This window comes from Pseudopodoces humilis, chromosome 10, assembly GCF_049639895.1.
Source record: "Pseudopodoces humilis isolate 2021_Gansu_Grassland_sample_001 chromosome 10, ASM4963989v1, whole genome shotgun sequence".
NCBI classification, from domain to species: domain Eukaryota; kingdom Metazoa; phylum Chordata; class Aves; order Passeriformes; family Paridae; genus Pseudopodoces; species Pseudopodoces humilis.
Window position 1 is genome coordinate 26,199,644 of NC_142209.1, and position 16,318 is coordinate 26,215,961.

The 16,318-nt window shown below is 42.6% G+C and overlaps 1 protein-coding gene across 2 annotated transcripts in view; it reads right to left on the reverse strand.

The window, feature by feature from the left end:
* The window catches only part of CC2D1B (coiled-coil and C2 domain containing 1B), a 28,095-nt gene that overhangs the window by 4,704 nt on the left and 7,073 nt on the right, over positions 1 to 16,318 (reverse strand). For both annotated transcript variants that reach the window (XM_005521158.3, XM_014250752.2), the window contains exons 5-22: positions 16,090 to 16,209; positions 14,863 to 15,000; positions 12,678 to 12,939; positions 12,047 to 12,171; positions 11,843 to 11,918; positions 10,610 to 10,720; positions 10,154 to 10,284; positions 9,802 to 9,874; positions 7,597 to 7,709; positions 6,690 to 6,858; positions 5,300 to 5,472; positions 5,071 to 5,196; positions 4,500 to 4,558; positions 4,125 to 4,241; positions 3,574 to 3,647; positions 2,918 to 2,976; positions 1,178 to 1,229; positions 457 to 556 (exon numbers count right to left, since the gene is read on the reverse strand). In XM_005521158.3, coding sequence (XP_005521215.2) covers positions 457 to 556; positions 1,178 to 1,229; positions 2,918 to 2,976; positions 3,574 to 3,647; positions 4,125 to 4,241; positions 4,500 to 4,558; positions 5,071 to 5,196; positions 5,300 to 5,472; positions 6,690 to 6,858; positions 7,597 to 7,709; positions 9,802 to 9,874; positions 10,154 to 10,284; positions 10,610 to 10,720; positions 11,843 to 11,918; positions 12,047 to 12,171; positions 12,678 to 12,939; positions 14,863 to 15,000; positions 16,090 to 16,209 — 2,078 coding nt within the window. The remainder of the gene's footprint in view (positions 1 to 456; positions 557 to 1,177; positions 1,230 to 2,917; positions 2,977 to 3,573; positions 3,648 to 4,124; positions 4,242 to 4,499; positions 4,559 to 5,070; positions 5,197 to 5,299; positions 5,473 to 6,689; positions 6,859 to 7,596; positions 7,710 to 9,801; positions 9,875 to 10,153; positions 10,285 to 10,609; positions 10,721 to 11,842; positions 11,919 to 12,046; positions 12,172 to 12,677; positions 12,940 to 14,862; positions 15,001 to 16,089; positions 16,210 to 16,318) is intronic.

Consider the following 16,318-nt stretch of genomic DNA (forward strand, 5'->3'; position numbering starts at 1 on the left):
CCAGCAGTGCTCAGGAAGTACTGCAAGATCCAATGAATGAAAGTACAAAAACATAACTCTAGTTCTGCCATCATCTATCACCTGCTTTCCTGCTGTTCATATTTTGCTGCCACTTTATTTTTCTACAGTTATTCCACAGAATATTTAAATTTTCTAGTCCTGATGACTGAAACCAAACTGGGTATGAATCAAAACAATTTGAAATAAATCACTGCTTTCTCAGCCTCACCAAGTCCTTTTAACACACTAATCCTCAACTGATCTGAATCAACTTCACTGAATCTGTGCCTTTCTTCACCCCTACAAGGGAAGCTACGGAGCTCAGGCTGAAATTTTGAAAGCTCTCAGACATGAGTACCAGACAACTCTTTAGTGCTGGCTTAGAGATTGTGCTTCATAAACTTCAGCTCCAACACTCTTTTCAGCTGTTAGTAGAGAAGCAAACTGTGGACTCACCCTTTGTGAAACACTTCAAATTTAATTCCTTTGGACCGAATTGCACGTCGGAAGCCTCGGTGGTTCCGGTTGATGTTCAGCTTGAACAGCTGGTTGTACTCTGCAAGTGAAATAAAGGAAAGAAAGCTGTGAGTCAAATTGTGTTTAGTGCTCTATTTCTTGCACCTACTCAGAGCTCTTTTTCTCAGTCTGGCCCTATTGTTAGACCCTTGACAGCCACAGAAACTCCTCCTCAGGAGGGTCTTTCAGTCAGTCACAGGGTGTGTCCCTGTCCCTGTCCCACAGTTCATGCCACCCTCACCTTACAGGGACAGAAATCAAAGTGCAGGAAAACCGAGCCATTATGAGCTGACAGCAAAGTACTGGAGAGCTAAAACTAGAGAGTTTAGGTCTTTCAGCAAGTAAAGTGTTTGTGGCTAATAAAAAAAGATACAAAATATTGAAGAAAAAGCAGAGTAAGACTCAAATGACTAGGAATTGTTTTGGATAATGTAATTAATACTGGCTTAAATAATGACATAATAGCTACTACTGATATTGGGATGAGGGGGAAGAAATTGCCAACACAGCTGGACTTTACCCCCCAACAAACCCTTTCATAATAAGAAAAAAGGTGGTGGGAGGGTCTCTGACCTGGTTCAGAGTCTGACACCAGCCTGTCCTGTCCAGGGATTCCCAAGGTGCAACATTTTTCCTGCTGTTCTAGGATAAAAAGACTCACCTGGACAATTGTTATTGTTAATTACAGGTGTTTTACTCTTTTGAGGTTGTTCCTATTAAAAAAAGAGACAGACATTACATAAAACTGTCAGGTACTGTTTGAAAACAGACTAATGACCATTTTTATTGCCAGCTCTATTTTATGCCTATACCAGAAACGTGAGGTTTTAGGGGTTGTCTAAATAAGAAGAGTCATGGTATATTCAAGACTAATATACTTGGATTTCACTGTGGTAACAAGGATAATACTGGGGAAAGAATAAGCCAAAACATTACATTAAATATGAGAGCCATAGATGAGCTATACAGTCACAGTCAATTCAATCCAATCATCATAAAGTTACTGACTGGGGCTGTTAAACTCCATGACAAACTGTGCACCTTCCACGACACAGTAATTCTGTTCCTCCTGCATTAGCTGGAATAATAAGCTACACAAGGAATTCATCACAAATCATTCAGAGAATTGCCCTACTATTATTTTCCCTGACAATCAATCTGCCACCAAAATGAATTAACTTTTAACCTAAAGTGAGTACAAACTAAATCTCTGGGGAATGAACAAGGACAATGTGGCCTAATTATTGCAGCTACTTTACAAACTGATTTCAGCTATAAAAGAAAGGTGGTATATTTATTTGTTGGCTAAGGAGCAGAGATCTGTTTTTTCTTTAAATAAAGGAAAATAGATTAAAAGGAACTATGCTGATTCTTACTCATTCCCCAGAAAATTATTCATACATCCCAGTTCTGGTTTCAGCCACCCTGAGTTACTCCTTCATTAAGACCTCATGTCATTCAAACCTGAACACAAACCTGGTCTGACCATCACCAATTTCCCACAGGTAACTGAATTAATTTTAGTGGAATTACTGCAAAATTTACTGGGAGGCAGAAACCTAGGCTCTGCACTCTCCCAGGGCTAAGCATTAGTCTTGCAAGAGCAAGGTCTGGTTTTGAGACCAGTCTGTCCCTCCTCAGAAGCCCTTCTACCTCTAAGCTTTGAGTGTTTTTCAGACCAGAGACTGCTTTTAAAGGTGAGAGGAATAGGATGACACTGGGGAATTCCAAGGAAAGAAGTAATACATATGTGTATACATATTTTTATACACATACACATACCTACATGCACATACACACAAGTGTTTATTAGTAAGGGTGAGAAACTTGCATGGCCCAAGTCAGGTGTGTATATATATATGTACTTACTAATTAAATTAGCATTTATTTGATGAGAAAGATTAACCTTTTCAATCCATTTCTACAATTTTAAGAGAGGCTCAAATGCAATGCCTTTAAAAGCTTGGGTTTTTCACAGAAGAGGACTTAAGGAGATCACATCTAAGGTGGCCCTTGGCAACAATTTTGTGTGCCCTGGTGTTTGGTGTGTTTGCACCCCTGAAATACATGAACTCTGACACATTTTGCCAAGATTGGAAAGAGTCTGATTGTGCCTTCAGGGGGGAGAGGTGGGCATGGCTTAGCACTGAGAGTGCTGCTGACACCACCCTGCCAAGGCTCTCTTCACCTTCACCACAAAGTGAGCATCGAGAGAAAGGTGCAAAGCTCAAACCTGCAGCCAACACACTCAGCAGTTCTGTTTCTCAGAAAAATAAATCTGCTTTAAAAGCAGATCCAGGCAGGATGTCTAGAAGTGTCCTCCCTTTCCTTGGAGCCCTGACAAGCTCATGCAGTGGCAGGGGGGACAGACTGAGGGGCAGAAGAGCCACAACACACTCACCGCACTCGGGTACTGAAATTCAAACTTCACAAATGCATCCAAATCTCTCGGTGACACACCTGGGTGAGACAACAACCAGCCAATCCAAACAGCCAGTACAGACATTGTCATTCCATCTGTCACGTTGAGGATTCTCAAGAGCACCCGACTGTTTTATGGTAGGACTCATGTTGACAACTGAAAAACCCATCCATCAAACCAAAACCCATGGAGAGTTGGCATCCAAAGGAAAACGACTGGTTTTTTTTATGCTGTTAGTCCTAGGACAGTCTAGCACAAATGGTTTACAAGCTTCCAGGAACAAGGGGCTAAAAGCAGTAACACTGGCAGGAGCAAACCCTGTCTATTGAAGGGTCAAAATAAACCAAAGTGGTGCAATTACTAGGCAGGCACTCATAACAAAACAAAATGAAACCTTAACTATGAGCAGTTATGAGTGAACCCAGGCAAATTTATTTTTTTCTTTTCTCTGTCCAGACAGAACCCAGATTCTCTTCATTCACCTGTCTGCTTTTTTTAAAATACCATTTAAAGATTTGGGGGGGGGGGGCATGAGCCCAAAATGTGCTTACTTTCAAGATAAGAGAAATTTCATTCCCCATTACTTTCCTTACCTACTCATAGGAAAAAGCCCACATACCCTTCTGATTACACACCTGGTGGGGCTGGTAGGTTTATCCCTCTGACAATAAGAAGATGCATTTCTGTGCTGTTCAGATCAGAAAATATCCTGTGAAAAGAGAAAGACAAAAAAGCACATTCATCCCACCATCAGCTGATCCACTGCCAGACCAGGATTCCATGGCTATTGGTCAGATCTTTTTCAACAGTGCACTCCTACAGAGACCATCTCCACAAAATATAGCAGAGCAAGTGAAGAGCACAAACAGAGCTAAAAATATCTCTAAGGCCAGGAACAAAGCCCAGGAGGCAACAGGACTGAGGGAGAAACACAGAGGAAGAAGGAATGGCTGAAGCAACAGAATATAAGAGGGGAAGCTGGAGGCATTTTGAAAACAAAAGAATCAGCAAAAGGTTAGAGAAAAAACTTCTTTGTATTTAAGTTGTTGAGAGTATCCTTTCAGGAATGCTGAGCCTAATCCTGGATGCCACCCAAGTTTGCTGAAGCCCAGAATTCCCTAAACAAGGGCAAAAGACCAGGAAAGTCATTCCTGCCTGCCTGAGAAATCCTTTTGTTTTTCCACACCTTATCATTTTAAAGGTTCTTTCCTCAAAGTGATGGCTTGGAGGATCCATTCCCTGTGCTCGTGCAAGCTGTAGGATCTCCATGTCCTTTTTACAACCTTGTGCCAGTTTCTCAAACCTATAGAAAAAGGCAAAAAAAAAAAAAAAAGGTAAAAAAGCCACACAAGCCAGAAATCAAAGAGATCAAAGAGAGCACAGAGTAACCCTCAGCCAGAGCTGAGAGCATGTGAATCACAGATGCAGGAATCACAGTCCCAACCCTTTCACGAAAGGATAAATGTACCAACTCAAACCCCAAGATCTTTAGGGGGTCAGGCAGACTCAAACCTGAAATAACTGCTTTGGGGGATGGTGGAAAGCAGGCACTGGGTCTTACCGAGTTGTTTCTGCTACGTTTCCCAGATGCATGAATTGCTTGGAATACTGCAAACACCTCTGTCAACACAAACAAAGCCAAACAGATTTACTCAGTGATCCTCACACACAGATTCGTGACTGGCATCGTTCTGAAATTGATGACTATTTAATTTAAGCAAAACCAGGCATTCTCCTAAATCACTCAAGAACACTCATTACCCCATTCCTCAACTGCAAAGTATAGCATTTGTTTGAGCAGTTCTCCCTATTACTTTTTAATAACCTGATTTGTAGACATGAGGTTCACCTTAGGCCTAGTCTTAATATTCAGGTATTATTCTCAAACTTGAGTGCTCATGTTTAACAGTGATAATTTGCTAGTCCCAAGCCTTCAAGCACACCCTCTTGCTTCAACTAGCCATAGAACCCAGCCCTGAAAATTCTCCATTTTAAGACATGCAGTATCAAAAGTACTTTAAAATAAAAAAAGACTCCACTGGAACAATGATAGGACTATAACATTAATGAACTCCAGAGAAAAAAGTCCAAAAGAAACTCTGAAACATTTCTAAAAAATTTAAAATGGTCACCTCATGTTGGTCCTTCAGCAATTTTACAAGCTGTGCATAAACTTCATCTGCTTTCTGAGACAGCCTGACATCTTCATGGTGTACAAAGATAAAATCACCCTCATCATCTGTAGGAGGTGATGGCAGCTGCAACACAAGAACACCACATTTCAGAACCCTTACAGGGAAAAGTAAGCACTAAGATGTGCAAGAATGTGAAACAAAGCAGAATATTAACAGTCCTACTAACCTTGGAAATATCAACAGTTTTGCCAGATTTTGCCTGCTCAATCCTTAGGTCAAGGCCCTTTGCTGTTCTGAGATACGTCTTTGCCTGTTCGAGGTTGTTTTCCCTCTTTGCTTTGATGGCTGCCTTCAGGTATTGCTTCTTCCTGTTCTCCAGAAATTCCAGCTGGTCCCTAACTGAAAAACAGTTGTACAGGAACACTCACTCACCTGACATAGGTTTACCATGTTCAGTTTACAGCCAGGAAAGGATCAGTGAAAGCACAGATGTCAAATTGGGACATTTCCTTACTGCACTCAGCTGTTTATTGGGCACTTTCAATTTCAAGCATTAAAAAAATAAACAAGTTTCCTTCTAGAACAGCATCCTTCATCAAAAAAACCTCACAGCACTTCACAGGTGTCACAAGAGTTATTACAGCCCCTAATCTGCAGGCCTGAGAGAGAATCCAGCAGAGCTGATTGGTCCAAGGGAAAAGCTGAATCCAAACTTTCAGCTCTCCATATTAACTTCTAAAAAACAGAAAATATCATGAGCATCCTCTGGAGTAATTTCCTTCCTCTCCCCAGATCTGTCAGGAAAGAACCCAAATGAACCAATGTGCAGGCCCAACCAGACATATCACCTCTGCTTCTCTGTAATCCCTTGTTCTCTTAGTTTCTTACTAATGCTTGAGTCTCTCCCTTCCTTGCCAAAACAAGAAAGGACAACCACACCAATAAGCTTGCTTTACACTGTACCAGGTTAGTGCATCAGTCAGCCAGGCAGTTCTACTTCATCCTGAGGGATCAACCCAGGGCAGAAGGGGAGGAGGATGGGATTACAGTCCAGGCATCAGTGAGAGCCTGAGCACTGCCTGCGTGAGCCCAAACCACACTGTGAGGTGGTGGCTGTCCCTTACTATCTGTACCATTCATCTTGTACACACAACTGCTCAGTGGCCTTAGCCAGGGAAGAGTAGAGACTGATGAACCCCTGCCTGCACTGCCAGCCTGAGATCCTTGGGTGAAACACCAGGCAGAGAGCTCTGTCTGATGTAGGGAGCTGCATGAGATCAATGAATAATTCACACAGGCAACCCATCCCCTTTAATGAGAGTATATGGAGAGTTCAGCTGTGAGCAGAGTTACACATTATGAATTGATACACTTGTTACATCAAAATGAATTAAAAACCTAATCAGCCTTATAATAATACATGCTGTCTCTGTGAAATGAAGCTGCATGGCTGGTCTGGGTCTGCCCTCTAGCACACACATATTGAGGCTCTTGTCAGAGGAAATCTATGACACACATTCACAGGCTCACACCTAAATTATGATGCTGAAGTCTTCACCAAACTAGAGCAAACAACTTGCCTGTGGAGTACTGGGAAGGGTGATCCCTTCACTTACCAGCTGGAGGGAGATGATCCACTGACTCTGCCTTGTCCAGGGTGGAGGGTGATGCAGCTCGTTTCAGGTGGTCTGGAGAGCTCTCCTGAGCTGCAGCAGATGGAACTGGAGTTGGCTTAACAACCTGAGTTGGCTTTTTGGAAACTGGAGCCTGAGGGAGAGGCTCATTCTAGCAAAACAAAAAGAATTGCATCATAAATGCATAAAATCTATTCCAGGGTTGAGGACAGAATCTTTTGAGGGGAGCATGGCATTCAAGACAGCAAATTTTAACTTTTGGAGGTTTATGAGCCATGCCAGACCAGCAGGTAGCTGAGGTATGGAAGCCATAGATGGAATAAAGGGAATGTTCAACAAGGCAGTGATTTTTAAAAAAGCAGAGGCATGCAGAAAAAAAATCCAGGAATTCTCTTCATTAAAAGCTACTCCAGTTGAAAGTACAATCAATCAGCAACCAAATCCAGAGAGAGACAGAAATCAAACCACAGTCTAAATGCCGGTGCAGCCTGCCAAAAAACAGTAAGTGTTGAACATCCAGGGAAAGAACAAACATAGGAAGCTACTGGGATGCAGGATAAAAATACAGATTTAAGTACTTTAGAACAATGTAAAGGAGTGGTGAGGATCTGAAGTGTTTGCTTTGAAAATAAAATCTACATAAAAGACAGCTATGAAAGAGCTGAGCTCTGCACTCACAGACTCTGTAGGTACTGACTGTAATAACATCTCATCTGTCTCCCCTACTCTATAAAGGAAACTGAAATTAATTCTGAGATCCTGTACTCCTCAGACTTTTGGGAGATGTATTCCACCTCACCACCCTTACCTGGAAAACCAATGGCCTCATCTCTGCATGCCACAAGAAATGGCAACTGAACTTTTACACATCCTAACAGACAACACTAACCTCCTCCTCTTCATCATTCTCCTCCATGTTGGCCAACTTGCTGGCACTCTCCAGGACAGCAGCAATTGTGCTGCCACCATCTGTAGCTGCAACACCAGGAAGTGGAGGAAATCCTGTGAAGGAAAGAAGCACAGAAGACAGAGTTACATAAGCCCTATGGTATGTCTTCCATAATACTTGTTTACTGTAAAGCTGTTTCTACGCAAATATCTATTATCTAATGTGTTTTAGAATTCAGTCTAACTAGACTGAGGCCTCATTTGGCCAAAAAGCCTTGCTTAACATCAGATCGCTCACAGATAACCAGCTTAAGTAGATGATAGTAAAATGATGCAATAACTGAGCAGTTTTCCAAGATGAGCAACTGCAGCCAGCCAAGCAACCTCACAACCTCAAGACTTCAGTAACAGGGATGCCCCCAGAACCAGTAGAGAATTGAGTCTCATTTTCTCCCCTCTCACTGCTGCCTCACTTTAGCAGTCACACAGAAAATTAGTGCTACCCCCAGAGTAATAAACAATCCACTGCTGACAGCTGGGTAACAAACTCAGCCTCTGCTGAAAAGGTACTGCAATGCAGAGGTAGCAAACTAAGGCAGAATCAGAGGAGTTAAATGAGAAGTGTAGGAAGAATAATGCTCTTCAATATTGTTATGCTTTTAAGGTAGGGAGGAAGGCTTGATGATGGAAGATAAACTCTCACTGCCACACAACCAGTTTAGTGTCAGCTTCAGAGACCCAGAGCCACTACTAGAAAATGTCTGTTAAGACTTCTCTCATTTAATGTATATCAAGTATTCTTGCTGCCAGTCTCATGAGAAGTGACTAAGTGACTACTTCTACTAAGAAACAGTGATTAAATTGCTTCTAAACCTAGAGATGGCTGCTACAGCACAAATTCAAGGTACTCAGGCAGGCAGAACAGCATGCTGCTGCCCCGTGTGACATTTGATCCATTGCTCAGCAGCATTTCAGTTTCCAGGGAGTCCAAGGCTGGTACTCATCACCAGCCAGATGCTCTGAAAGGCAATGCCATCCCAGGATAATTCACCAGTGGTTTCAGTGACTGCCTAATAATTGTCTTCAATGTAAATCACAAGGCCTCTAAATGATGGCTGAAAAACATACAGCTGATATTCAAGGACACCGAGCAGTTCTCCACATTTCCAGAGGTATAAATATGGAGAATCCCACTCTTACAGAAACTGGTATTTACCAAGAAAGGGATCACATTCTGCAAAAAGGCATGCTAAACTGCCTTTCAGGGACAGCTTCAAAGCAGGAAACCTTCAAAACCACACATGACCTGACAGATGGCAGTGCCTACTCTACTACCACTGCAGTGCTTGCCATTGCCACATCTGACAGTGACAAAAACACCAAAAGGTCCATCTCTATCCTCTCACTTAAAAAATCCAGGCACTGCTTTGCAGTGCTGAGTGTAGCTTTCAGAAGAGCACATCAGGCCCAAGATAAAAGGAAAGATGTTTCCTAGGGGAGAAACGGTATCATGCAAATGAGGGTCAGAGCGTTCACAGATGACCTTGCCCAAACCTTTCCAGACACAGCACTCAGTGTTCTGAAGAAGATAAACAGGACACAGTGCCTCAAGAAACAGGCTCAGCTGCTGTCTCTGCCACTGTCTCAGTGTGACCATGGGCATGATCTGCTTCATCTCTGCAGACTTTTACGTGCCAGGAGAGCTGCAATACTGATTTGGTGTTACAAGGAGATATTCATTAGATGCCAAGCTCTGAGGGTCCTGATAGGAATCAGGAGAATGGGGGACATCAGTAAAATTTTTTCACTTTCAAAAATCTCTTTCCAGCAAAACTAAGCCAAAATAACCCAAATTTAGTCTTTCCTCTAGGAGACCTGACACAAAGGATAGGCAAGTAACATTTTTAGCACCTGCCTATGGTGAAGTTCTGGAACTTTTCAAAGAGTGCCAGTTTTAAGTTCCCATACTGTCAAACAGGTCGTCAATATGCAGGAATATTCACCAGGGTCAGTGCTTGGGAGCATATTAATAAATTTCACAATACCATCAAACAGCAAGGCCAGCAACTCACTGAGAAAAAGGAGCTGTTCCACAGGATGAGCAGGCAACATCTGCACAGCCCCTTCAAAGCCTAGCACGTGTACAAAAGTTTGAGGATTTTAGAAAAAGTTTGAGGATTTTAGAACGTTTTACATTCACACTTACCAGGAGGAACAGGTAGCTCAGAATAATTCACTTTTCTCCCTGCCTTATGGGCTCTTATGGCATCCTGGTATTGCTGCAATCAAAGGCACTCAGTAAGAAACAAAATAGAGCTGACTGTGAATTAGCAATCATTTGTATTTAACCAGCATAAACACTGTACAAGACTCAGTATTTTACTACAATATGTGCATTGTCTCCATTTCTTTCTCCGAATGCTTTCCAGCTTCCCCACTGGACCACTTTTCAAACAGAAAGACAATACACAAATTATTTCAGCCTTGGAAAAGTCTTCAGCAAGAGAACTAATTCAAATGGCTTTGCTGGATGCAAAGAGCCACACTTTAGGTTCTACCTTGGCTATCCTGTCGTGCATCCTGCCCTTCCGATCGTCCCCGCTGGCTTTGGCCTGAGCTGCTGCTGCCCTGTACTTCTCCAGCCGCTGCTGCAACGCTTCCAGCACCGTCTTGGGCTGCTGCAGAGACTCTGCAAACCACACAGACAATTAAATACCACATCATAAGGATTTCAGAACACACAAGGCTGCCTTTCTCCTCCCCTTCCTCACCTTCTTCAGGGAACATCTCTGCAAAGTCTCACTACAAACATTGCTGTTATAAAGAAAGTTCATTAACTTTTACTTCCATCACTGATCCAGAACAAAAGTAGACTGGATCAGCAGCAAACAATACTCAGGAACATTAGCCAGGTTTACTCAGTCCTGGTGTAGTTCAGTGGGAGAGGTCAGACCTTCAAGTGCTCCCCAGCTGTGCTATTTTCATGACTTACTAGAGAAATGCAAAAGTCCTACCTGAAGCTTCTTGGGTTTGAGGTTCAGGTGTTGCAAGATCCTGGGAACTTCCCACTCGAGGTGGTACTTTCTGCTTGGATGCATCTTGTACATGTCCTAAGCTTTCAAGATCTGCAAAGCAGGGAAAGCAGGAAGTTTCACAGCATGTTCCACACACAGCAATTACTGCTGCATGTCACTCAGAAAATCATCAATTTGATCACATCTTCCTGAAAGCTTTTTTGCTTCCAAATAGTATCGCCATGGCTAGCTAAATCTAAGGTTCCCATTATCCACAGAACATGCTATATAAGAGAAAATCTCAAATGCTGATTTAATTTTAGTTAGGGCTGCTTGAGGGGGGAGGAAAAAAAAAAGCAAAAGTAGTTCAAGTATTCTAAGAATTCTCTCCCCAAAATATAACTTGGTATCTTAGCAGATGGAAAGAGTGAACAAGTCTTCTAATTGACTAAAATATTCTAGTAACAAAAGATGTGCTGGAAAAGGGAAGAAACTCATACCATCTATTCAGAAACTCTAGTTTCTGGTATTGTATAATATAAAACTAGAAGATTATTCACTGCAAAAATCTTAGACTTTTTAAGGCAAGGTTATGCCCTGGGTGAAGCTTCTTTACAATGCCATTTAGTGATCAGTAACTGGAGTCATGAATCTCATGATTTACCAAAATAATCTGTCATTTTATTTCTTAGTATAAAATAATCCACTAAAGTAAGTTGTTTAAAACACTGGGCTACAAAGACTAAGTATTAATTACTGGAGGGAATACTGCATCTACTTAAAAAAACACCAAACTCTCTCTTATGAGAGCTGAGGTACCTTTAATATTGATAACTTGTTTTAAAAATGAGATTTTAGTGCACTGCAATCTGTTGTTAATCTGAATATTATGAACTTTAGTTACAGCACATAGCACCATCAAATATTACAGCAAATTTTAAGAATGTGCCATTATCCTTCTTTCCCTTCCACTTCAAATACTGGCTATTATCTACACTTATAAAACCAGGAATATCATCAATACTTGTTTGAACTTGTAATTCACAGAGAGTAAATGCAATATAAGTAATGATACCTCATTTCTCTTCATTGGTGTTGATTAGACTGTCAACATGCAGTGAGCCTCAGTCCTAAACAATCTCCAGTTCTTTTAATAGCTTTGCAATCAAATGCAGAATCATTCCATTACATCATAGAGAGACTTCTGAAAAGTTTCCTGATTACAAACCTTACCCTGAGGAGATGGAGGCATATTCTGGAGGTCTACTGGCTGCCCACTGTCCAAAGCTTCCAACACCACATTAAATTTCTAACATGGAAAAAAAAAAAGAGGTTTATTCTGCTCTGTCCAAGACCTGCCAGCTGCCACAGTAAGTATGTGACATTTAATGTACAGAACAGGGTATGTTCAGCATCCGGGATTTCTTGAGTGCATACCTTGCCTGTCTTCATGTACTCCTTTGCTTTCTCCAGGTCCCCTTGCTGCTTGGCTTTTAGAGCTGCTAGTTTATACTCCTTCTGCCTCTTAAGTAGGATTGCTCGTGTGCTGCTGTGCTGGGGATCTGGGAGAATGAGACAATGCTGAGACTGACACAGAGCATGCAAGATTTGCATCCCTTGCTACATCCATCTATGCAAAACCACATTTGTTCCCTTTTGCTCTAAGTCACATCAGTCACTTACAAATATCCTTTTTCCCCCAGTCTCCAGAAGTCCTATCTAACATAATAATTCAAATTTTCTTCCAAATCTTCCCAATTTAAAGAAAAAATTTTAGGTCTTTAAGTTAGTATCTCAAAACTCTTTAAAGGTTGGAATTCCACATGTCAAACAATGAAGGAGAAACTGAGGCACAGGAGAAATTAAGGATACTGATCCAGTGCACAGAAGAGCTCTAACACAATAACTGATTCCACTTGCAGAAACTCAGCATTCCATAGACAGCTCTCAGACCTTTAAGCAGGAAAGTTCCAACATAAGCAGTGCTTTGCTATACACAACACAAACGTCAGGGAAGATGCAGCATTAAAACAGGGTTGCAACTGCTTCTCCTCTCAGATCACAGTACCTGTTTCCACAGCAGGATCAGCAGCAGCACGACCTTGTAGAGACTCTGATTCCAAATGCTCCCTTGCCTCAGGAGAAGCCTTCTGCTCATCATCTGCAGCAGACTCAGCTTTATTCTCTGGTGAATCTCCTGAATTCTCCAGCTCCACTCCCATGGCTTGAGGTACGTTAGAAGAACTCTTTCCTGTTGCAACAGGAGGTGGCATTTCTTCCTCATTGATTTTTTTGCCTTTCTTCACTCCAGCCAGCATGGTTTCCAGTGTCTGGCACAGAAGGAACAACAGAGTCAATAGGCATTTTCATCAACCATGTTACTAGCATAATATCATTAAAAGACAAGTTTGTCCCCTTATACATGACAGGCTCAGTAACACGCACCACCACAGACTGCTGCCCTTCAGCTCCCTGTTTTTCTGCAAGAACTTCAGTGGCAGTGAAAGGTGTCCAGACACCAGAGACACAGTGCAAAGGCCTTGTTACCCAAACCAGATAACTGCAGGTACCTCAGCACCCAGAATTATTGGACATCTGATGTGATCCACTCAGCTTTGTCACAGAAAGTCACCAAGGAAGCCACTTATACCAACTATAGATGGATTTTGTGCATCCTTAAAATATAATAAAATGTTATTCTGAAATGTCACTGCCTACATGGATCCAGGGAAGGAAGGGGTCTGCAAGCCTATTTAATGCAATAAGAAAAGCCATTAAATACTAACAAAGGAAATGGAGCTTCAGCTCACCACCTATGGTAAGGAGCTCTCACCATCTCTAACTTGGGTTAACTGCTGCTCATTCTTTTAAAACCCCTCCTTCACCCTAAATATTACCTTCCTCAGTATTTTTATTTTTTAAATTTAATTTGAGATTCAGATAAAAGACCACCATGCACTTCAAGCCAAAACAAAAGTTTAACTTATTTCCAAACGTGAAATGGCAGCACAGAAAAACAACAACAAAAATCTCACCAGTGCCAGAACCACTGCTATTTCTTTTTAGCCATTGCATTGTTTGACCTGTTGAGTAACAGTGGCAGAGCTACTCTGAAATGACTGCATGTGAGACTGGGGTTCAAACCAGCAGCCCATAGGCGGCTCCCTCTTCTCCACGTGGGGGTGACAGACTGAGATTAAAGTTCACAGTTCCAAGAACTACATACAAGAGAGAACTCTACACCATTTGTTGACATGGAATTTTGCTAATTAAGTAGCTGTGAGCTATGAAGTGAGATCTGGTCTATTATCCTGTCACACTGCTTAGGCACAGGGAAATTCTCTACCCTGAAAAATAAAGGAAGCGGCAAAGTGCACTAAGATCACTACTGGATGGAATAGCTGGTTTGCCCATTCCTGTGGCTCTCAGAAAGGCCAGGTGGTTTCATGTACATTCCTGTCAGAGCTGGCAGGCAGTGGACAAACACTGACATCTTTCTTGTGCTTCTTCTTCCCCGAGTTTGGCCTCAATTGTTCCCTTTGTACCCCCAAGACACCTGGTAGCCAGTGAGCCATTACATCCTGCCCCGCTGCACAGCCCTGAGCTGTACAGCTTGCTGCTGATGCAGGAGAGCTGCTAAAAGCAACGGGGAGAGAAAGGCCCTGCCCAGCAGTAAACAAGCACTGCAGCTCACTGCAAGCACGCCACCTGCCTGGAACCACGAGAGGCTGGAGAGACCGCTCTCTGCTGCAGTTCTTAATTGCCTTAATCAAAAGACTATTCCTTTTCAAGCACAGGCAGCACACTTAGGGAAAGGCACCTCCTCCCTCTGTCTGACAGAAATGAGTGGAAGGTTAGTACCTAAAGGAAGGCTGCAGTGATGAACTGAAAGGTGTACATGCTAGGAAAACTCCTAAACTTTAAGGTAACACTGAGCAGTCACCACAGGTCAAATCTGGATCCAGCCAGGTGGGTTTAACTTCAGCATGTACCACAAACCCTGCCTCCACCTACCACCCGCCACATTCAACAGAAACAAAGCTGAAGCACAAAAAGCAGCTGAAGCCACACCTCATCTTGTGTGTTTGCTGTGTAAGGTGGGTAGTCAGTAACAACAAATGTCTTTAAAGTAACACCAGGCAGCACATGAACGTTTCATCTCCCTGTCAACAGACTCAAACGGCTGGGAAGACCACACGTCAGAGAGCTGGCTTTGCCTCATTCTCACTCACATCCTGATGATCTCAACTCACCTTCAGGCCTCTCTCGTACCGCCGTATTTTGGCACTCTCCCCCAACTCCTTTGCGTTAGAAATTGCCGTCCTGTAGTCAGCAATTCTCCCCTCGAGTGTCTGTTGTAGCTCACTGGTAACAGCAGGAAGTGAGGAGGTCTCAGAAAAAACAATAAAACAAATCAAGAAAACTTATTTCATCCAGCTAGATGAGTTTTCCCACCGCACTGAAAAACAAACACTCCTCTTCTACACACATACTGCCGTGAATTGAGGGCAGGAAGGAACAGCCCCTAAAACAGAGGAGCGTTTGTGCTGTGCTAACGGTCCCTGCATCCACCTCTGGGCTCTCAAAAGCCTCACAGAGAAGAATGGGTGGAGAGACTTGGGAAACTCTCACTCACAGAGTAATTGGAGCCATGTGGTCGGTGAGTAGGTGAGGAGAACACTGAAGTCTCTCAAACCCCACACAACAGAGGGTGTGAAGAGGTATTCTGGCACAAATCTTGACTTATTCTTTTCTTATTTTTAAACCATGCTGGTTTGCTCCCCTTCTGGGCTTCAACCTGGTTTTACAACAAGAGCTCTTTTTCCTCCTCCTACAGCCTGGAATTAGTTCAGTGACAAAAGCAGACTAAGCAAAGTCATGAGTAGCTACTTACAAACTCTCCACAGCCACAGAGACCCTGCAGATGGCTCCTGATGCAATTATTGCCATTATCTCTATAGAAACCCTCTCAATCCCATTTACTAATGGGCCCAATGTACAGGGCACTGGAATCTGTGGCACACAACAGAAACATGCAGTGACTGAATAAAGGATATGACTACATGAGGACTGACAAATTAAACTGAAACAGATAATGATATTGATAAAAAAAACAAAACCGTGTCAGAGATGCTGAATTATAACATGTCTCACAATTTCAGCACGTTGCTCAATACTCTTAGGGAGAAGATATGAACTCTGGAAGCCTGCACTGCAGTCTGCATGTACCTATGTATAATGAGGGACAAGACATGCTTGACTCTTCAATTCTCTGCTAACATCAGAGTTCATCCTTGGAACAAAGCAAAAGGACCACCTGCACCCAATACAGCACTGGTTTCCCCAGCGGTAACTGCAATAATGTGGCTTTTCTTCTTTGGAAGACAAGAGCTGCCTAGACTCTTGATAATGACCCTCACACAAGCCACGTGACAACACAGATTCAGCAAAACAGTCAGAAACACAAAGCTCATTCCTACCTGTGACTGCAGTTCAGGTAGTTCATCTTCTGGTTCAGCTGGGGATGGCTCTGTTGCTGTTATTTCATCCTCACAGCTTCCTGTCTCACCCTCTTCCCCCAGAACTTCTTGCAACTCTGCCTAAGGTAAAAGTAAGAGCCAACAAAAGGCTTTTCCTCCACATTTTCTCTGTCCTCAAAAGACAGAAATAAAATCACGTCCAAAGTGTCAAAAGCTTTGGATGGATCTT